The sequence below is a fragment of the Pteronotus mesoamericanus genome, unplaced genomic scaffold (genome assembly GCF_021234165.1).
Source record: "Pteronotus mesoamericanus isolate MK-2021 breed Mesoamerican mustached bat unplaced genomic scaffold, CSHL_Meso_final contig_56, whole genome shotgun sequence".
NCBI classification, from domain to species: Eukaryota; Metazoa; Chordata; class Mammalia; order Chiroptera; family Mormoopidae; genus Pteronotus; species Pteronotus mesoamericanus.
The window spans coordinates 30,544,484-30,568,096 of NW_026555201.1; the positions used below are offsets into that span (position 1 = coordinate 30,544,484).

The 23,613-nt window shown below is 39.0% G+C and overlaps 1 protein-coding gene across 1 annotated transcript; it reads right to left on the bottom strand.

Moving 5' to 3' along the window:
• Window positions 1-17,647: 17,647 nt before the first annotated feature.
• BTG1 (BTG anti-proliferation factor 1) lies at window positions 17,648-20,341 on the bottom strand. Its single transcript, XM_054580196.1, has 2 exons — window positions 19,906-20,341; window positions 17,648-18,966 (listed from the first exon to the last, which is right to left on the bottom strand). The coding sequence occupies exons 1-2, from the start codon at window positions 20,051-20,053 to the stop codon at window positions 18,599-18,601; spliced, it is 516 nt and encodes a 171-aa protein (XP_054436171.1). The 5' UTR covers window positions 20,054-20,341; the 3' UTR covers window positions 17,648-18,598.
• Window positions 20,342-23,613: the final 3,272 nt, after the last annotated feature.

Genomic DNA, 23,613 nt, shown 5'->3' on the forward strand with positions numbered 1-23,613 from the left:
TCCTAGTGGTTATGACTCTGTCTTCATGACCTTTGAATTCTAATTAATGCTGAGAAGGATCCTGCACATCAGTTGATGCTCGAAGACTCAAGATATTGAATACATATTTAAAAAGAAAGGAAAGGAAAAGAGATTTAGGCAAAACATACCTGACTGGCTAAAATGGAATCAACAACATCTTAAAACAGTTTAAACAACCCAAGAGACCTTCCAGATCCTTTCGCATATAGGATCTTTCCAGACCTTAATTTCTTTTTCTACTGAACACATTACTCAAGAATGAGTAGATTTTTCCTTGTTCTTTGGATAGTTATCACGCACTGTTTTTAGTACAGAAGAGGGATGGTACCAGGAGCTAGATTTACCTTTGAACTAAGATCAAAATAAAAACAATCACTGAATAAAAAAAAATATTAAGAAACAACAGATTCAGAAATGCAGAGATTTAAGAAACAAAATATGTTAAATTTTATTTTGTTTGAGAGGATGACCAGACATTGCCTGCTATGGTACTGTTCCTGGAGAATGCATAAATGCAAAGCTTGTGAGGGGAGACTACTGATTTATTCTCAAGTGGATTCCATGGGCCATGAGAGGCCTTAGAGAAGACTAAGAAAAATGTGGTTACTTGCACTATTCCATTACAGGATAAAAAGAGAGCTTTTGTGATTTCCTTCTTTATTCCTATGTCAATTGCAAATGTTTTAATTTTTTACAAATTCTCTATTTCTGTCTTGAGACAATACGATAGGGGGTGAGTGGTGAGCTATATAGAACCCAGAATTCCTTGACAACTAAAGAGAAAAAAATAGAAATTCAGTAAAAAAAAATTCATAGTAATTGTGCTTAAGACAAATTTATTTCTTTGGCCTCTAAAATGACTGTCATCAGGTAATAAATTTCAGCTCAGTTTACAAAGTAAACATAAAATGTTATTAAAACTTGAGGTTTTCAGTGTCCTGTTTGCATCTTCTTTCCACTTAGAATGATTTATTAAGTTCATTGTCACATTTGTTTGTTTCTTTTTAAATCAAGACAACAACACAAAAATTCCACTCTTGGACTAGGTTCTCAGAAAGCAAAATCTTAACAGTAAAACAAAACACAATAGAATCATAACAAAACATACTTTTAACAACTTAAGATATTTCGTGGAGTACATACTGAGAAAATATTCAGCCAGTTTGGGGAAACCAGCACAGACATCCAAAATAAATCCACACCTTGCTGCCAGATGGGTGGTTTCCTTTTTTCTTTCTTTCTTTTTTTTTTTTTTTTTTTGCTTTTGTTTTTTACTGAACATCAAAATTTCTCACAATAGAAGAATGTTTTGATTATTTTATCACCTTGGGGCATTGGTTATTAATTTTTCATCTCAATCAATCAAGTTCTTCTAGTCTAGACCCATGTGTTCTTCATACTCAACCTCTTAAGTTTATGTGCAGAAAAAGGAATTTTTCTTATCTCTGATGAAAATGCCTTATGGAGAAAACACCCAACAAAATACCACTCTCCCCTCAAATCACCTTATATTCATAGCCTAAGTTTTACATTGTATGTGTTTATTTTCCATGTCCCCCACTAAGTTGTCCCCATTGAGAAGTTTTTAGCACCAGGCTCCTGAGAAAATGTCCTGAGAGTTTTATAGAATTACTATTTTACATTTAGCATCTTTTGACCATTAATCACTGTTCTCAGAGAAAGGTACTGCAGCTTCACAGGTAGGTAATCAGCTCTCTGTTCCCTGGAACAGGAAGGAAGAGAAGGGAGGGAGGGAGGGAGGGAGGGAGGGGAAAAGGAAAAGGACAAGGAAATGGAAAGGAAAGGAAGAAAGAAAGACACCTGCACTCCCAGGTTGAATTTCAGAGTTGAAGATTGGATGTATTTTCAACTCCATTTTACAAGCAAAGAAACAGGGATTCAAAGAGGATCAGGTGCCTTGCCTCTTGGCACCTGCAGCAGAGTTGGCTGGATTCAACCAGGAAATCTCGGATTCTAGAGCCTGCACCTAAACCCCACTATTCTGCCCCTCAGGCTTTCTTTTGGTGTCTAAGTAAATGCAGATGTGTCTGATGTCTTTCTGCCAATCCTGAAGACTTAAACTGTCTTTTCTGTTCATTAGTACTTTCTCTGCAAATTCACCTAGAAAATAATAGTAAAAAGAAGAAAAAAAGGAATTTTTTTTTTCCTTCTATAAAAGAAAGTATCAGCCTTGACTTTTTAGTCCCTTAGGGATTTGAGTTTTGCTTCTGAAAGACAGGGCTGAGAAGGGAAGGGAGGGGAGAATGGAGAAGGGGAGGGAACGGCCGGGGAGGGGAGGGAAGGGGAGGACAGGAGAGACGAGGTAGGGGAAGAGAAGATGGGATGGTGGGGGGCACGAAAGGAAAAGGAGAAAGGACCTGGATCCTGATCCAGAAATGACCAAAACATTGTTTTAAATCCTAATAATTCAAGACGTCTAAGTCACCTTTCTAGGAGTCAGTGTTTGTCAAAATGCAGATAAGGCAAAGCTTCCTCTCTGGTTAGCATGCAAAAAGGACAGCCCACACGGCTGGTAAAAAGGTCACCACACTGCTCTAATCCAGCAGAGGCAGTGGTTCAAGGGCAGAGTTCAGAGGAAAGGATGTAATACCCAGGAATGTGCAGAAACATGAGAATGACATTGGACTTTATCTGGTCAGAAGAATTGTGGTTTGATCAATCTAACTCTCGAGGTACAGGGTGACCCTGGCAAAAATTGAGTTTCATTAGGTCCTAGAGGTGGTGGATGGTTAACTTTCTGCACGCAGATAGAGCATCTTCAGCAGCTAGTCTTACCCTCCTACATTCTAACGTGCTTTCTCCTGGGAGAGGAAGGAAACGCTCCTGAAAATACACATAACCCTGAAATGCCCACGGGAGCATGTGATTTAGGAATGTTTTTTGCTGTGCCTATTAAAGCAAGAAAAAGGTTGAGACCCATTGCTTGTGTTTTTAATTTGAAATCCTAATGGCTAAACTTGAGCTGAGGGGCCAAATTGATGCCAGAAAAAAAAAAAAAAAAAAAAAAAAATCAGGCCTCACGAATCCAAGTTTCGCACGGGCACAGAAATTTCAGGATCTTTTCCGTCTTCCATGCCACGGCAGCCGCACCCTCTAATCAGTGATTCTACATCACTATCTTGGGTGCTAAGTTCATAGATGGGCATTTAGTTGAGGTTCAAGTATAAAGTGAAGCTCAATTTACTTCCTCTTTTTATTTTTTTTTTAATGTTGTAGCTTTGGTACTCCACCACCACTGCGTGGCTAAGGCCTTGTCAGCGTGCCAATTTGTACATTGCCGTGTCTGAGATGAAGAGGAAACACAATTCCAAGGGAAGAGCGTCCCTGCCCGGGCAATACTCCCTAAATGCTAGTGATTTAAAAACCTGTGAAAAAGGTACCCTCCTGGCTCACAAACTGTCTTTGTCAGGCACTTTACTCTAAACCAAAAAGGATAAGGTTTTAAATGTTATGTACACAGGGCTTATTTTTTTGGTGTGATAATAGACAGTGGTAAAGGGAATATTTTTCTATCTCTGGCAACTTCCTTTTACCAAAATCAGTGTCTAGACATTAGAATAAACCATATATTAAGTTTTTAAGCTAATCAGCACATTTCTTTCCCTGCACTAATTTAAGAAGGGTATACTTAGGCATATACATGTAACGCTCAAATGTATGCACAGACTTTTACTCTTCTCTTTTCAGGGCTAACCATACACTCCCATAGCCCCCCAGCAAACACCTGTGTACTACGCATATACACACATCTGTGTTTTGCTCCCTTGAAGTAAATTTCTAGTGAAATGAAAGTTTTCACAGGAAAAAAAAATACTTTTAGGTCAGAGAGTTGGACTCAAAATACTAAAGTATATTTTTATTCTAATTATACCCTAAAACCTTTAAGCTATTAAATAGTCAACTAAATAACTCTATTTCAGTTAGCTTCATCAGAGCTTTAATTATTGCCTAACACAAAGTGTTACACTAAATGACTCAGATTAAAGATGTTTGTCCAGCCACATATTTAGATGTTTTTATTTTATCTACACAGTACCGTACTATCTAAATTGACAAGTTCAGCATGAGTAGGCAGAAGTAAAAAAACAAAGGCACATTCATTAATGAGGTAGGGCTTTTCTCATGAAAACAGAAGGGCAAAAGAGCACCTTTCAGACCCAGAGAACCATTGCTAGCATTTTTGATAAACCGAATGAATTTTAATCTGCACAGATGAATCTGAGAAATCTTCTGGAAGAGATGCTGTATTATCACAATAAATATTATTAGCAGAGTTACAAGGCTATAATCACTATCTGTATCCCTGATACCGAGTTTCAGATTAACATGTTTATTTTACTTGTGTTCCCAAATTTAATGTTAGGGAATTTTGGTTGTGGTACCATCATCATTAGGCAAATATAGAGAGAGAGATAATCTGAAAGTATAGATTGATCAACTTTTACAAGAACAATTGTGGAGTTTTAAGAGTCTACTTAAAATACCACCTGGCCCCCCCCCCCAAAAAAAAACAGGTCCCATGGCACCTTTGATAAATGTTTGCTTTGGATTAAATTTCTAGTTCTGCATAAAAATTGTACATGACATCACTATAGCTTTTCAAAGTATATTTTCCCCTTTATTTCATGTATTCTCTTTCCCTTCCCCCTCCATTTCACCCCACCATAATTAGTCAAATGGCCAGAATTATCTAGTTCATGTTTGGGAGCTTTTAAAAGGATCCTTTCTTAAACCCAGGAACCTGGATGTCTGCTTCCTTTTTAGCTTTGCTTAGACTTTCAAATGAAGGAGAACCATATCCGATTTAGACTCAACCTTGAAATGCTAAAAGTACTCATCCAACTTTTATACAGTCAAAGGAAGACAACCTAGACTGGATGGATACAGTAAGCTTCAAACTGTTTGGAAGGAGATAGTCTTATTTCTTGGGCTGGGATCCTGGCTAACATAGAATTCATGGTAAAATATATTTGACAAAGTATGTTTTTATTCGTCTTTGACAAGAAAGTAGAACCAGGGAAATATCCATTTTTATATCCTCACATCAGGGACTTTCTGTAACTTAAGAATAGGTCAGATACCTGCCAGCACCTTAAAAAGATGCTTAAAAGTATGCCATGGTGTTTGAGTGACTACATGATGAAGGTAGTGTATCTTTACTTTTATCTCATCTCATACATAAATGGCAGGGGCTCTAAGTGATAACGCATCTCTGTACTTTAATCTCAGATTCTGTAAGGAACAGGCATTTTGATAACTGAATTATCCAGTTATCTAAATATCAGCAAGAAAACCCTTTATGTTTTCAATGCTTGTTAGTTTTCCCAGCTATACATCCCAACAAAATATTGAGCATCCTCCTGAGCTTGTATCATTATATTGAGCATCAGTTCTCATTTCTTATGCATTATAGCTATAAAGTTTAAAGAAATCAGACTTATTTTTTAGCAAAAAATTCAGGTCTTGCCCTGGCTGGTGTGGCAAGGTTGGTTGGGCATCATCCCACAAACCTAAGATGCCTAGATTGCCAGTTCGGTCCCAGGTCGGGGCGTGTAGGAAAGGCAACAAATTGATATTTTTCCCTCTCTCCCTCTCTTCCTCTCTACCTAAAAGCAATAAGCATGTTCTGAGATGAGGATAGATAAATACATACATGCTTAAAACTATGTTTAAGAAATTCTGGTCTTCTTATCAGCCTGTTTATTATGATCTATAATTCTCACTAAAACGGAGAGGATAAAAAAAAACAATTGGGTATTCCAATAATCAAAGTTGTGCTTAGAAAACTAAGTAACAGTGATCAGGAAACAACCACCGTAAACCAGATTACTTGACATTAAAGTAGTGTCCAAGAATGTCAAGTTACAATCATATATTTGGGGAGAAATGAGCCTGACAGATTTTGGAATTCACTCAATTATTGGAATGGATATTATTTTCCCAGATATATCCCAGGTTGTTTCTCTGGTCTCTTCCAAGTTTCTGCTCAAATGTTACCTCCTGACTATTTTACTCAAAATAGCAACCTGCTTCCTCTCCCCTACCTCCACCCATAGTACTGTTCTATTGGGTCCTCTCATGGTGCCCCATGGTCTCCTACAATATTCACAACACCAACAAAGCAGCCCTGCCCCTCAGCAGTGTCACCATCTGATATACATTTCACTGACTTGTTTCCTTCCCTCTCCAAGGGGAAGAATTTTTGCTTGGTGCTCTGCTGTACTTCCAAATGCCTAGAACAATGCTGGACACATAGTGGCTGTTCAACAAATATTTATGAATGAATAGATTGACTAATTTTAGCATCTTCTAAGGCTCTGGTCTGAGAGTCCCTGACTTCAAGGTCTTCCTGTCTAATGGGAAAATCAGACGTGGTGGCAAACAATTACAATACAATGGGATCAGAAAGCAGTGCCCTGGGGTCCAATATTGGTTAGGAGCTGATGCTTGACCTCAGAAAAACCTGGATTCTAGCCTCAAAGTGTCCCATAGTTCTCTGACCTTGGGCAAATCACAATTATGACATTGCTGTACCACGGTCTCTTCAAACCAGCGATGACTATAGGAACAAATATTTACCCTCACAGACTTGTGATGAGGAGTTAGTGAAGGGATGCACTTGGGTGCTGAGCACTCAAGAAGTCTACAGGAAGTGCCTACAAATCAGGTCAGGTTTTTACAGAAGCAGAGAGCACAACACAGCGCCTAAAGTGGTTGGGTACTCCTGGGAAGGCATGACAGTAAGAGAACAGAGATAGAAATGGAGAAAAAGTTGTCCTCAGCATGCACACAATGAAAAACCAATATTAAATTTTCCTGTCCTTAATGTATAAAACTTCTTTTTAAAAACAAGTAAATGCACATGTAATCAGAGTAGGGACATTTCCCATTGAAATGGGTTATCGACAACCCTCTCTACTAACCTGGCTGTAACTTTCCATACACCTTCACTGAGTTGCCATTCTCTCTAAAATAGAATGTAGGGGAGAAAAAAAATCCAACTGGTACTGAAATATTAGGTATTGTTGTCTTATGAAAGAAAAGTCTAAGCCACTCATCATCAGCATTGTCAACATCACTACCCACCATTGTTTTGACAGCAGAGGTTTTGCTAAGCAGACGCATTGTCCTTCTCAGGAAAAAATAGTTAACTCATGATCTGGTTCCAGTTCATGTTCCTAATCAGAACACAAAATCTGCAGGGGGAAAAAGAAGTTTTTGATCTCCTTTTTGATTGCTGGTGAATTATCTCATTTCTCTACCCCTTAGTAAATTCCAAATTTACTAACAGTCCCTTTAGGACAAGTCTTCCCATTTCAGTACTCGAGAATCTTTAAAAACAATGACACACAGCTCTTGAGTTCAATTTCACAACTAATTGTGCTGCAACTCAGGTCAATATTTTAATTGCTATTTGGAAACTAGAATTGAGAATTTTGAGATAGAAGGAAGTGCTCAGCTATACATAAGTTTAACACTCATCTCCTTTTCTTGTCAGCAAGATCTACCATAGGGTGACAATCACACTAAAAGAAAAAGGGGGCATAATATAAATTTGGCATTATCACAATCTTTTTCAATTGATGACTCGCAGTTTCCGCCTAATAATAAACACCAGACAATCTTAAGTAAGCCTATGAGTTAGTGATAGAGAGATGATTCAAATTTTACTACTCACTTTAAAAGACTGAAAAACCATACCAAATTAGGCAAGGATGTACTACATTAGTGACCACTAAATCATAACTAGTTAAAAAGCAATGATTTCTTCTGGTGACAATTTGCTTCATGTTTAAAGTAACCATTACTGCATGGTTAGGAAGCAAAAATAAAGTTAGAAAAAGGAGAGGGAAAACAACTCATTTTTAATTTGAAACCTGGCTCCACAATCATATTACTTAATCAGATGTTAAATTCCCCAAAAGGGGGTTTTCTGGGGAGGTAGAAATGTTCTACCATTCAACTAGGGCATGGATTACATGGGTGTGCAAATTTCACTTAACTCTATGTATTTAATTGTATACAGTTTTCATATCAATTTCAAGAAAAAAAATGTTAAGTGACCCACACCTTGAAAGTATGTCCAGGTGGTACTTAAACGCAAAATGTAAACCTGGAATGAAACCATTTTTTAAGAATTCTATTCAAATAAACACTTACTGCAGAAATGGCGAATGCTATAACAAAAAAAAAAAGTGGGAAATACTCAAGATATGGTTGAATTGTGCTGTTTCGTACACTATTAAAGTACCTCTAAATCTAGCAGCTCACACTAAAACCCAACTTTCTATGCCAAACCTTTAAAACAGCAAAGTAATTAATGTCTGTACCAAAACAAATTATAACAACCTAGCTTACCAAAAAACCAATCTTTCAATTCTATTTGGATTCCTTTTGGGCTAGAAAAGGTGTTTTGTTTCTTTTTTTCCTTTCTGTGTCTGGCTTTTTTTTTTTTTAATTGAATTTCTTAGGGTGACATTGGTTGATAAAATTATCCAGGTTTCAAGTGTACAATTCTATAATATATCACCTATATATTGTATTGTGTTTATCATCCCAAGTCTCCTTCTATCAACATTTATGCCCCCTATAACCTCTTTTACATGCCCTACCTGCCTTTCCCTCCGCTAATCTCACCATACTGTTGTCTGCGTCTATGAGTGTTTTGGGGGTTCTCTTTTCTATTTTTTTTTTCTGAATCCCCTCACCTTTTTCACCCAACCCCACAACCACCCCCTCCCCTCTGACAGCTATCAGCCTGTTCTCTGAGTCTCTTTCTATTTTGTTTGTTAGTTTATTTTGTTCATTAGATCTCCATATGAGTGAAATCATATAGTACTTGTCTTTCCGAGACTGGCTTATTTTACTTAGCAGAATGCTCTCCGGGTCCATCTATGATGTTGCAAAGGGTAAGATTTCCTTCTTTTTTATGGCTGAGTACTATTCCATTGTGTAAATGTTCCACAGCTTTTTTATCTATTTAACTATTAATGGACCCTTGGCTGCTTACAAATTTTGGCTATTGTAAATAACACTGCAATAAACATAGAGGCTCACGAGAAGTCTGTCTGGATAAAGTCCATCGACTGTTAACTTAATGAGAACAGTTTGCATGACATCAATATAACCTGCTAGCCAAGGAGTGTGGACTAGGATGTGCGTGTGTGAACAGTGACGACTTCACTGTACTAGTCAGTAGGGGTGGTAGACACTGTGGAGTGAGCATGTGCTTTGTATGACCATGACACTCACAATGACTGACCAAGCCCTGATTGGTGTGGCTCAGAGCACTGAATGCCGGTCTGCAGACTGAAAAGTTGCCAATTCAATTCTTGGTCATGGCATATGCCTAGGTTGCAGGCCAGGTCCTCAGCTGGGAGTGTGAGAGAGGCAACTGATCAATATTTCTCTTGCACAATGATGTTTGTCTCCCTTTCTTTCTCCCTCCTTTCACCTTTCTAAAAATAAATAATAAAATCTATTTCAAAACAACCCCCGCCCCCCCAAAAAGTCACTGAGCGAGTGCAGCAATGAATCTGCACCAGATTTTCAATTAAGCTTGAAAATTCCTCTGTGGAAACTTTGGATGATTCAGAAGGGCATAGCTACAGGCAACTGGTGATTGGCAGCGTCATCACAACAACGTGCCCGTTCATGCATCACGTCTCCTGCAGAGTTTTTTGGCAAAACATCAAACTGCCCAGGTGACTCAACTCCCCTACAGCCCAGGTTTAGTGCCCTGTGACTTCTGGCTTTTCCCAAAACAAAAATCACCTTTGAAAGGGAAGAGATTTCAGACCACTGATAAGATTCAGGAAAATACAACAGGGCAGCTCATGGGCGATTAGGAAAACTGTGTGAGGTCCCAAGGTGCCTTCTTTGAAGGGGACTGAGGCATCATTGTCCTATGTACAATGTTTCTTGTATCTTCTTCAATAAATGTCTCTATTTCTCATAATATTGGCTGGGTACTTTCTGGACAGGCCTCATCTATTCTTTCGAGTTAGTGTTTTGAGTTTCTTTGGATATATTCCTGGAAGTGGACCTGCTGGGTCAATTTTTAATTTTTTGAGGAAACTCCATACTGTTTTCCACAGTGGCTGCACCAGTCCACATTCCCACCAACTGCGCACTATGGTTTCCTTTTCTCCACATCCTCACCAGCACTTCTTGTTCATTGGTATATTGATGGCAGCCATTCTGACAGGTGTTAGGTGTTATTTCACTGTGGTTTTAATTTGCATTTCTCTGATGATTAGTGACATTGAGCATCTTTTCCTGTGTCCATTGGCTATTTGTACTTCCTCTTTGGATAAGTGTCTATTCAGGTCCTTGCCCCATTTTTTAAGTTGGATTGTTTGGGTTTTTTGGTGTTAAGTTGTGTAAGTTCTTTATGAATTTTGGATAAGCTGTTCTAACCTCTTGACACATTCACTGGGAAGAGCATAGACTGCTGGTTGCTGAGCCCTTATTCAGAGATAATACTATTAACATATGAAAGTGAGATGACTATCTGTTCTGGCTGATGCTTATAGTCTGGGTTTAATTATTAATAGCACTTGTTTTACTCTCAAGAGTTACAGTTTGGTTGATAAACTTATCAAATTATATAGTCACTGTACCTATAAAGCCTCACATCATTTGGTCTCACTTCCTTAATTCCTCTCCACCCCCGTCATTGGTCTTCCTTCAGTCTCCCCCAGTCACTGCACTCTCTCTAGCCTGATTTGTGCAGTTCCCTCTTCCCTGACTTTCTCACTTAAATTCCTACTCATCCTTCAGGTCTCAGCTCAAGTGTCCTTTCTTCTGGGAAGCCTCTCTAGGGTAGGTGCATCTATTATGACTCTCAGGACACCCCTTTACCACTTTCTTTTCCTTAGCATGTCTCAGGTCCAATTTTTACATTTGTTGGTAACTTTCTCTCTGCTACTAGTCTCTAAGGTCCTTTAGGGCAGAGTAGGTGACAATTTTTGCAACCTCAGTGCTTAGCATAGTACTGGGCACACAGAGGAACTCAGTGTTTGTCAAATGAATGTGATGGAAACAGGGCAAAACACCAATTATATTTTAACCATTAGAAAGGATCCCAGAAGACTTCTAAAGGACAGGGTAATGGGAAAAAGCAAGAATCCGGGAGTTAGACAGAGGGCTGTTATCGAATGGTTCAGTATTACATAAGCACTCGATCCCTAACTCTATAACCATAACTCCTGTTTCAAGGAATAACTGTTCTGACAAAACTGGCCATCTAAACCTTGTTTTAATTAGTTCCAAACTCTTATTTTTACCTTATTATCTTAAAACATTATAGGAACACATTCACTAAGTTATAAGGCTACACACAATTCCAAGCAGGGCCTGAACTATATGAGGGCTTTAAGATGCAAGACTTCTGAAAGGCTCAAAGGAATCTTGCCTATAAGTCTCTTGAGGTTCTTTTAAGAATGGGGCCCTTTGTTTCCTATACTATTGCAAAATAAATTAGCAAGAAGCTTTGCTGGCTAAGTACCTACTTCACTGTGGTATGCAGTAATGCTATACAACCCAGCAGCAAACTATTCAATGAAGATATCATCACATAGCAAAAGGGAACTGAGTTTAAACTAAAAAGAACTCATGGTCAATGATTCGTTTATGACGGACGAGAAGAAATCAGTTACATTATTAGTGATTCAAGTGAAGGTTGCATCAGGTTACATCACAAGAAGAAACTCAAACCCAAACTGATAACTTTATAAAAAGGCTGCTTTTCTTTGCAGTAAAGGAAGCACTCATGCCACTCTAGATTAAGAAGAGATTGAGAACCACTGAGTTCTGTTTGAAAACCAGTTTGAAAATCTCTTGCAAAAGCATGGCCAAATACAAATAGCTGGAAGGGCTAAAAGCCCTGGGAAAAGTCAACTTACTTTATATAGCAAAGAGCTGTTGTGAGGATTAAACGAGATAATGAATGCAAATGTGTACTGTGTAAGCCTGCATTGCTGTACACATTGGTAGTGTCACTCCATCTCTCAAGGTGACTTCGCTATAGACAATAGGTCTGATGCATTTCTTCCTTTTTAGCTTTACTGGGAAAAAAATAGCTCTGAAAACCACAATGTTAAGGACGCAGCTCAGGAAAGTCTGTAAAACAAATATGCAAGGCCTGGGTTATCTATTCCCATCCTTCAAATTGGGGGTAGTTCATTTTCCTTCCTATATTATTTCAAAAACACAAGTACATTTCTTGCAGCTATTGGCTAAAGCTGACTTTCAAATAAACTCTAAACACTATCACAGTAACATCAAATGTTCACCAAACCAAGACAACCATCTGCCATATTTTCCTCCATGATATAGAACTTGGAACTTCCAAGAATCCAACCATTCATCACTACATATTTTTGTATGTTTAAGCTTGACAACAGACTTATTTTTATCCCCAGTTTTACATACGAAGTGATGGGCTCGGAAAGGTAAACAACTTGTCCAAAGTCACAAGCTGGTACTTGGTACAGGCCTAGATTCCTATTCATTCTTCTGAGTCCAAGACCGGTATTCTTTATAGCATATCCCAACTGCCTCCTAAATCAAGCCTAGTTTTAAGTCTGTTGTAAGCCCGGTGGACATAGAAAGGGTTTCAAGGACGAAAATGACCAAAGATGGCCAACTAGCAATGAAAAGTTAAAACATGCATGTTCCAACAACAGGAAACAAGATAAATAAATCACATGCCACAATATAACAATAGTTAAGAGCTTGGCTTCTGGGGTCAGAAAAGCCTGAGTTCAATTTATGAATTAGCTACTTACTAGCTTTTTAGCTTTGGAGCAAATTAAAGTCCTTAAACCTCAGTTTTCTATTCATAAAATAAAAATTAAAAAATACTGATGGACTTACTTCCCAAGCTCACTCAGGTGTGGGGAAGTCAAATAAGAATATATACTGGTAACGTGAAGGCTCACGAGTGCAACTTATGGAAAATAATATGCCAATTAGCCTACTGACTTTGAGGACAAAACTGCCACAAATCAAGACTGGAAAATGCATTCAATCCTGTTCATAGTGTAACTCTCAAATATTATCATTTTAAGTTTATGTCCATTAATAGAATCCTGTCAAATAAAGTTCAATTTGTTAGGCATGTTTGCTTCCTAAAAAATTTAGAGTTTGCTCTGAACAAGAGAAAAAAGATACAGGGGACTTCTGGTTAAACCATGGTTGTTAATAAGAATTTAATCACTGATGAAAAACTACATTAACTCAGTTCTTTTGCAACCATGAAAATAAAATGTTCCCGAAAGCCTTAACATTTAAAAAGGAAATTTCTAACACATAAAATGTGAATTTCAACACATAACAATACATAGTTTAATATATAGGAGCACTGAACTTTGAAATAGTATAACACTCAGCTATAAAAGATGTCTTAATTTTACAAATAAGGACTTAAGCAGATTAAACTAAAATGAGAAGGCAACCCTCTTCAGATTGGTACAACAACTTCTCATTTTAAGGCTTATCACTTAACGAATATAACAATCATGAGTTATTCTTGGGAGAGCAAACACTCATCTACTTTGGTGATGGTCTATGGAGTTTTTAACCATTTTTGATTATACACCCCTGTCAAAAAATTTTTAGTATATCCCCAATATATTTGTTTATAAAAGGTACCATGTGCTTTTCTATACACACATGAAAAATGCATGTGAAAATATTTTAAAAGAATGACAAATTATTTGGAGATGGCCTATTTAGGGAATTATTAAAATTAAACATACCCACGGGTGTACATGTGTTCTATCAGTGTTACAATTTGAAATAATAATTAGCGTTTGGTGTAATATTCTCCGAATACAAGAATGCAGTTAACTCCTCTGTTATTTTCATTCCTATTGCAATGCTGGATGCCTGGCCTATACTTAATCATCCTTCTAGCACGAGGAACGGAGTCATGAATGGCCTTCACGACTTAAAGGTGAAAGGACAGAGGCTATGGTCATCGAGTGGTTTATAAAAGACAGCTTAAAAAATATTTTCCCTTTATAAAATGCTGAGATGAAGGCATAAGCACTATATTTGAATTTCTTCAAAAATACCTTTAGGAGTATATTTACTCATGTTACCATCCACTCCTCCCTCAAGCCCAGTTTCCATTTAGTAGGGGCCATAAAACTTACTAGCACTTTGACCTGCATGTTCACAAATTGAGTGCAGACTTTGTCCCAGATTCACGAATTACAGAATCCCTACAGTAGCATTAGCCAACCTTTCTGCCAAAAGACTGTGCTGCACCAACCTCTCTTGATGAACATGACCACAGCAAATGCATTTGTATTACCAAACCTTTAAAGGGTTCCATCTCTACTACATTTCCCACTTTTCATTTCCCCCATCCTTTCCCTTTTTATCTGACTCTAGACTCGAATAACTTCATCCTTCAGCATTATTACTCTTTATAATTGTACATCATCCCCCCAAAATTGCTGTATCTTCAATACTAAAATGGTAACAAATATCACGAAAAGGCTCATATAAAAATCAGAAATTGAATCCAAAATGTTCCTTGAAAGACTATTCAACCATGAGACGACAGGAAAGCATTAAAAAAAATTGAGACTCCGATGACTTGACGGAAAGTCTTAGCATTTTTCTATTCCTGTTTGACACGCTGAACGATGCCAAGAAATTAGTAAACCAAATTAAAACTGCAGTAAAAAAAAATGGTGTTCATTATACTCCACAAATTGTTGAGGGAATGGTATCAATCCTTACTATTAATACAATCTAAGGCTTACTTGTTTAGGAACATCTCAGAAATACAAAATTTAACATCTTGCTTAACTTTATGCTATTATTAGAAGAAAATATAAATATCTATAGAAGTAACCAGAAATTATAGCTCAAAAACATAAATTCCTGTGGCCTATTTGTACTATATGACTTAAGGACTCACTTAAGCAGCTCAGTTTGGTCAGTAGTACAAACTATTTCACTACAAAAGATTTTTTCATACTTTACATGAAAAATAAACCATTGTCATATTTTGGTGGCAGCCATATACAAAAGTTCCACCTAAGAGACTGAGGTGATATTAGACTATTTGCAGTCAGTATACCTTCAGAAAAATAAGGAACCATTGTTTGAGACAATCCAAAATACACTTTTTGAAGTCTCTTGTGTATAGATAGAACTATTGACAAATTCTCCCCACATGGTTTATCAGCAGCATCTAATCACATCATCAAAAACAGAGGTGGCAAAGGGGAGAGAAAATATCTTTAAATTCAATAAACAAAATACTATTTCTCTTCTGCAAAGAGGGAATATCAGAAATGTTAATTGGGAAAAAAAAACACAATAAAAAATAAACTATTAAAATGAAACAAAAAAATGTTAAAAAAAATAACCGAGGGGAAAGTCTCTAGCAGATGTATTTGTTCCTCAGATTGGAAGCCTGAAAACCTTTAAATGCTAGGATAGTCAGGAATACTGCTTCCTTTTAACTTGAAGGCCAATTAATTCCATGACCTATAACACCTATATAAAATGACTTACAATTTCTGAGCTATAGTGACTTACGGAAATCACTTGTGCAACAGTACCAGAAAGCAGTTTTCTGGTGGCCTTTCCAGTCTATTATTACAGAAAAATTGAAAATTAAGGGTAAGGACATGTGATTCCCATTCCAGATTGCAGGGAAAACAGCCACATTATCCTGCATAAACTAGCATAACGCTTGCCATACAATCCACTGTAAGCCTCACTTTAGCATTAGAGCAAGATAGTATTGACATATGGAGGAAATGATTTTACAACTACCTGTTAAAACTCAGAAAGTAACATTCCTAAACTTATTGCCAATAACTGAATTCTTAGCATCAGTGGCACCTTATGGTTTTGAAAGCAGACATCTTTTCTCAAAATGATTTCTAAGAAGCTATCTTTTAACTCAGGCAGTGGAAAAGCCTTTTAAATTCTATCACTATTAAACTACAAGTACACAATTGGTATAAATGACTACATGTACAGGCCTGGCACACACCTACATCTGCATACAGCATTCAAAGTTTTCATCAAAATAGCAAGGCAAAACATTCCCCAGAAGCGATGAACAAGAAATATCAAACAGCTACTGTACTCTAGACAATTGTCTGGGGAATGTACGGTTAGAGTCACAGGAAACAGCTGGATGCTAGGGCTCAGTGATGTTTGCCTTTTAAAGAGGAACTTTACAGCTCTTAACATGCCAGACATCACCTGAATGCTAAAACGAAATGTTTTTAAGTCCTCTTCCCACCAAATGTCTTTTAAAGTACTAAAAAGTCTGATGTGAAGATCTTCAAAAACAATCCTCCATCTGAGAAAAGGTTTTATGACAAAAAAGCCCTACTACATTGGTCACCGTCTTGAAGTCATCCTCACTCTCCTTAGGTCCCAGGCTGTGTACATTTGTCAGTTATCTAGCTTCAAAGGACCTACCACATGAAATGCAGTGGGTATGCAGTAATAATATGCACTGATGTGAGACCTATGCAAACACTACACTACAGTACCAATTGTTTCATTGTAAATTAAAGTTTGAAAAACTGGGGGGACTTTCCAAACAACGGACTGAAAAATAAAACTGTAATTGGCAACAATAGTCCTTCCGTATGTTGTTATATTTCAAACTCCTAAGGTTGGTCTGCCAAAAGGAACGGACATTTGTATCCTACATCCCTGCAGCTTTAGCTGTGTATTCCTGTGTAGCCTACAAAATCAGAATTTAATCTTACAGATAGAAATAAATCCTCATTTATTTAGGATTACTGATTTTAAGTAACTTAGATTGTGTATTTCCAGTGTAAATATGTTGACACTTATACCAAAAAAAATTTACAAAGGCTGCTAAGTGGCAAGTTACTTAACCGAGTAGAAAAAAACCATGTTATCCTCTACAGTCAAAGAATTACCAAGTCTCTATCGTATGGGGTAGTGGAGGGAATCTACACTCCAGAAATGTTATTTCATTTAGGCTCTTAGGATTTAACCGAAATATAAGTTTGAAAATGAGGAATCAAAAACTCAGCATTAGAACTTTTGAGAGTAAAAATTTATAAACATACCTTTTGTTGAATTCCAGCTTAAGTGATTTATGTAAATCTTGCAGCTGATGAAAAGCAAAAAGCACCCAATCTCTCTGTAGTGATTAGCCTGTTCTGTAAGACTATGGGTCATCTGCCCCAGGATTTTTTAATTGAACAATGAATCCTTGGGGGCAAAATAATTGTTTTTCAAAGGTGGGTCAAAATGAAACATTGTATCTTCACTTCAACTGGGAAGCAATGAAATGTAATCCTTTGAATATCTTTTTTGGTAGGTGTTACCTTTTGTCTCTTATCCTCATTTCATGCATTTGGCCTGGAAATATGTCCATGTTTTGACTTTAGAGATTTTTTTAAAAACTTAACCCGGTGTTTCCTGTAATATCTAAATATGTATACAGATCTTCACTCCTTATCAAATAAATGTTCTTCAGCATGACCAGTGTGTAACTGACATTCACACAGCTTAAAGGACCTAAGTCTTCTGAGAAATGTATTTCTTTAGCTGAACCTCTATAATCATGACAAGAGATTGATTAAAATGCCAAGATAAGAAACAATTTATTATAGAGAGAAGAAAAATTTCTCATCCAAAATATAGAAATCTGTACAACTTTGCCACAATCAATATACATGAACTGTACAAATTTACACCAGTTCATAATTTACCAAATAAAAGATGACTAACAAAGTTCACAAAATAGATGGTGGTTTGTGGAAAAGACTTTTACCCAATTAAGTACAAGGAAAGTTACAAACCAGACCTCCACTTTCTAAAAATAAGAAGTTTACTCAGTCTTAGAAAACTACAAGCTAGCAAATGTACAGAGAGCTGGCTGGTGCTAACACCACAGTTGAGACAGTGTCTTTTTAAGGGTCTTAAATTTTAAAGCCTGTTGCCAAGGCAGATTCTGGTCACTTGCTACTTTCAAGGCCAAAAACACAATACAAGGTCTGACCAGTTCCCCAGGTCATGCTTACTAGGCTTGTCTTATGTACATTTATACATATTTAAGTGCTAGGTAAAAGTCTTGCCATAAAATTTCCAGGACTACCATGTTTAACATGTTGAGCTTTCCTATTCAGCTGCCAAAAAGTTAACAATTTTCAAGTGTAATAGTGCAAATTTCCTCTGCAAGATCTACGGCAGAGAACAGTTCTTTGAAATACAGATTTGCATTAAAGGGATTGATGTAAAAATTTTGGTATAACTTCTGGGAGAAACTGAAACCACCCTAGGACTTCACTCCCTAGCAAATAGTGATAATGTACTTGGACTCACAGGCTATTAAATTATTAAAAGGTACTGTCCAAACTATGGCACTGTCACTTTAAAAAAATTTTTTTACCACTCTATCTTGTGCCAGATCTTCACAGCTGTGACATGATTTAAATTCCATAATCCATCCATCCCCAAGAGGAGCCCACCCAAAGCAAAAATCAAATTTATCCATCCATTAAAAGATGATCCATCCATAGACTATATCTTAACCTGATACAGTCATCATATTGTAGTTTTTGGAAGGGCTTGTTCTGCCCAAGAGAAGTTCCTCCTTACAGCTGATTCTGCTGTCTACCATTTGCACATTGGTGCTGCTTTGAGTGCTACCTCCTGCTGGCGAGGCTTCATACAACACACAGATGGAGCCATCCTCTCCAATTCTGTAGGACACTTCGTAGGGATCAACCCAGAGTGTGAGTTCACTTGGGAGAAGCCTGAACAGCTCCTGACTGCTCAGTCCAATCCGCTGTGCTGCTTGTCCAATCAGAGGATCCATTTTATGGTTGATGCGAATACAACGGTAACCTGATCCTTTGCACGGCTTTTCTGGGAACCAGTGATGTTTATAATGTTCTAGAGAAGAAAAAGAACAGAGAAATAATGCTTAGATGGTAACTGTTAGCTCCCGCTGTAGTTTCCTTTTCCCGCTAGTTCCTTTGAGGGGTGAAAATGAAAACTATCAACTTTTTTTATAAATGTCCAGCATTGCCTTCGCTGCTGTGCGTGTGCGGAGATGGGAAATGAGCAGCCGGATTTTAGAAACAATACAGTAGTACGGGCAAAACAATTCACAGGAACCAATCAATCGGATGAGCCGCCAAAAACAGTAATTAAGCGCGCGGCCTCGGTCAGCAGTGGTGGCCAGGCGGGAATCTGTACTTTCTCCACCCCACCCGCATACAATGGGGTTTATGGCTTTGGAGGAGAGAAGCGCAACCGGACTGTTAACCCCGAAGGGAAGAAAAACAAGCAATCCTAAACCACGCTCTGGGCAGGGCTGTAATTGCACCGGTGACAAATCCGATGATTAATGGGCAGGAGTAGGAGGCCCGGGAGAAGGTACGTCCGTCCCGGGCTGGCTCCCGGACAGCGGGGCGGTTTCCCATCCCGGAACAGGTCACCGAGCACGCTACGGTTGGACTGGGGGGGGGGGGGCGCGGAACCAACCCCAACCTTGTCGCTTCTTTGTCCCCATAACCGATGAATGTCCCAGGACCTCAACTCCCGCCTTAGTTGCCTATAGTTTCTTTGTTGTGCGTCTGTTTTCTTCTCCCCTTCCGTTTGCCAGTCATATGGGGAGACCCCCCCCACGGGCCTCGGACGAGCCCCCAAACCCTCGCCAGGACCCGCCGTTAGCTGCCGCCCAGAGCGCCAGTCCCTGTCCCGCGGCTGCACCCGAGGTCGGCCGCCCCGACTCACTGCCAGGCTCCAGCCGCCCCGACAGCTCCACCCGGAATCGTGGGGCCCGCACCCCACAAGGCACCCCTCGCCTTCCCACCGGGACTCGCTCACCTGCCAGCAGCTCCTGGAGGCTCTGGCTGAAGGTCTGCAGCTGTCGCTCGCTCGTGAGCCCCTTGGTGCGGAGGAACTTGGAGATGAAGGACACAGCGGCAGCGATCTCACCTATCATGGTGGCGGCCCGGGTGTAGAAGGGATGCATGGGGGCGGCTGGGGCTCGGTGGCGCGGCCCCGACGGCGGAGCGGCCACCCCGGGCTCCCTCGCAGGACAGAGGGCTGAGAGGAAGAGGGCGTGAGGGGCGGACGGCTACTTTTTTTTTTTTCTTCCCTTTATAGTAAAAAAGTTATTTTCGAGACAGGAGGCGGCAGGAGAGAGGCAGAAACGAGCGATGGCGGCCTGGTCACATCGCTCAGAACTCCCCAGCCGCCTCCGCCTCCAGCTAAGCAGCCTCCGAAGCTCCCGACAATTGCATTTCCAGCTCCGGGGGTCGAAGAGATGTGGGAACCGTGCGGCACTTTTTATAGTGCCACGGAGAGGAAGTGCGTAGCTGGAGCGTGACGACCGATCCCAGCCAATCCGGAGATCGCACCATTGTGACGCAAGCAAATTCGGAGCCGGAGGGGGCGGGAAAAAGGGCCAGGGGGCGGGGGAAAGGGCCAGGGGGACGGTCTAGAGACAAGGAAGAGGGGGAGGAGCTGACGTAATCCGCTTGTAAACAAATAAACCCTGAGTGGCTGCTGGAGACCTGGGAGCTGCGGAGGTGAACTAAAGAAACCGAGGGTGCGCGTGTGAAAGCCCCGCCCCCAGTCCTAGCTCCTCCTTCCGGCCTCTGCTAATCGAGGCCCAGTGCCAGGGCACCCTGTGCAAAAGTATGCTGCCCGGACTCCCGTACTGGGAGGCTCAATGTTGTGCGGATGAAAGCCTGTTTTCGTAGACTGTCTACACGCGCGCCGGCAGCTCGGAAGGAGCTGCACAGCAGCAGCGCCAGCCTCGTCGCGTACTCTGTGTTTACATCCAGTCCTTCCTCCAGGTGTACTTGGCTGGCTCCCGTAGCTGGAGGAGAGGACGGAGCAGCAGGATGCGGGTGCCCTTGTGGAAGGTGCGAGGGGGCGCACAGCGGGGTGAAAAGAAAAGAGGAGGGCATGGGCCTCAGGGCATTCTGCAGTCTTTGGGATCCCAGGTCTCCTCGCAGAAGTACGAGCAACGCCTTACAGCCGTTAATGCTCCACCCTCGGGGAGGAATGGGGGAATGACTTTGTAAAAGTTTAATTGCGAAATAAATAAATAAATAAAAGGTTAGATTTTTGTGGTTGCTGTTTCAGTAACTTCAGGAGTCATGGGAGAGAAGAGTGGACACCTTCCTGACTGCAGCTTAAAGCTGATAGGAAAGCGTGTTAATGAAGATAGAGTAACGTGGATCCTGTACATTTTAGTATGTGTTGGGAAAAAATTTTTACACCGTTATACACAAAACCAAAGGTTTTCTTGTCCGAATAACTGTCCGAATCTTAGAGTTCTGCTACTCTTAATGAAGGCAGAAGAAAATAAGGACAAAATTTAATGCTTGTGAAAGTATTAGGCATAAACATTTTAAGTTTACTGGAAACCCTACTTGCAAAACTAGAGGAAAAAAAAACTGGCACAAAGCGTGAGCCTACTCAGACGATTAGGTTTATGAAAGGGTTAACCCGAACTCCATTGAGGAGAAGAAGAAAAAGAAAAAAAAAAAAGACGGTGAGGCCGGCAGATGGAGAAAGCAAACAAGAGGCTGAAGTTGAACTCTAGCAGATGGAAATAAATATCTTGATCTTAGCTGGTCATCAATATTGCAAAACATACCACACAGAGTTTATTCTCTTTTAATACTGAACCATAGGGCATAGAAACGAAGCAAAAGTAGGACTTGTTTGTTATAAAGCGGAAGGAGAAAAAGTTTATTGTTTACATGAAATATGTAAAACTGGGTTTGAAAGAATAATTTCCAGGTTATTTTTTCATTCATTAACAATAATTAAGTGGTAACATGTGAAATAAATACTTTAATATTGTTAAATTCACTGACTTGTGAAAATACTATTTTTCTTTGGCTAAATTCATCAAAAACAATGGTAAATAAAGTACATTTGTTTCCCTCTAGGACTTTTCGGATAGAACTGTACTTTAAAATAAGCATCATGGTAATTAACTGGGGACTAGAAACCTCCTTTACTACTCAGACAGGAGATAGGAAAACAGAAGTAAATCCTTAAAATCACTGTAGCCTAGAACAAGATCTGATATCTCCTACCACCACCCACCCTTAATCATCTGCTCTGTTTATTTTTCCTTACAATATCAGTCTTCTGAGCATTAGATTAGAAATTAGGTGATTTTCTCCTCTAAGCCTCATCTCCAACTTGGACTCCCAGTAATTCTGAGTTCAAATGGACTCATCTATAAAACAGAAATAATGAACCTAACAAAATGCTAGGATTTGATCTCATTCTTGTCTTCCAAGACCATGTTCTCTCCACTACTTTTAACCACCTTCTCAGGCAGCAGCTGAACCCCTTCTTGAAAGCCTTTTAAAATCAGTTGAATAAGGGTTAACAAAAGGTTCAACTTGCATATTCCTGAAGGGTTCCCTATTACACACTGCTTTTTAGTGTGTGTGTGTGTGTTTCCCACCTTAATTCTTTTAAAATACAAGTGGATTTAAGAAATTACTGTTTGACCTGGGGAATCTAGGGAGCACTTAGGTAAAATAGATACTGGCCCTAATTGCAAGCCTTAGATAGTATATAATGTTAATTGCTAATAGTTTTCAATTCTGGACATACATATTTTCAGTAATATTTTTCCAGAAGTTTAATCAAGCTCTTCCTTTCCAAGAAACAAGCTGGTATATCTGGACAGTTTTTGGATCATAAAGACACTTTTTCATGTTGTTATGCTAAACTACAGGAAAATCCCAACTACTTAAAAATAACTTTTGGCTCATTGTCCTTAGGCAAGTTTTTTAAGCTCCTGCATAGTCATCTCCTAAGAAACATAAATGCTCTGCTCATGTCAGGACAAAATGTAATAACTACAGAAACTATTTAGCACTGTCTCCAGCATTCAAATACACACACATACACACACACACACACACACATAAAAGCTGGATTATATTATCATCAGGCAATTCAATAATATTATGAAATTTCTAAAACCTAGAAAGTTTTCAATCAAAGCAGTTAAAGTAAATCTTAGGAATTCTGTCATAACAAATCGAGGAAATGAACCTGGGTTTCAAAATAGGTTTGCAAGAAAAGCACAAATGTCAGGTCCTTGGAAACAATGCTGAAAAGTTCAGAAAGTACTTCTATAGAGGTAACTATTGGACAACTAACTAGAATTTCAAAGGGCTGGGGATTTATATTCCTGTCCCTCAGCTCCAATGTTACTGGAACAGTTTGCTCAGACTAACAAATCAGATTTCCCTGTAGGCCTTTTGAGTATTGTGTTTTTAACCAAAAAGAGAAAAAGAAAAATAAACATTTATATAGGGTAGGGAAATGAACTTCCTTCTCTATTTCATAAACTAGTAAAACATAAGGATCAAAATCTTTCATTTGGCCAAAGATTTGTTGTTTTTAAATCACATTACCATCTTTTACCACTATCATTTGATAGAAAAGATGACGTTTTAACATCCCCAAAGTATAAAAGGTATCCAAATGGTCTTCTTAATAAAATTAAAGTCACTAAATGTCACTGTTTGCATTTCATCGTGACCC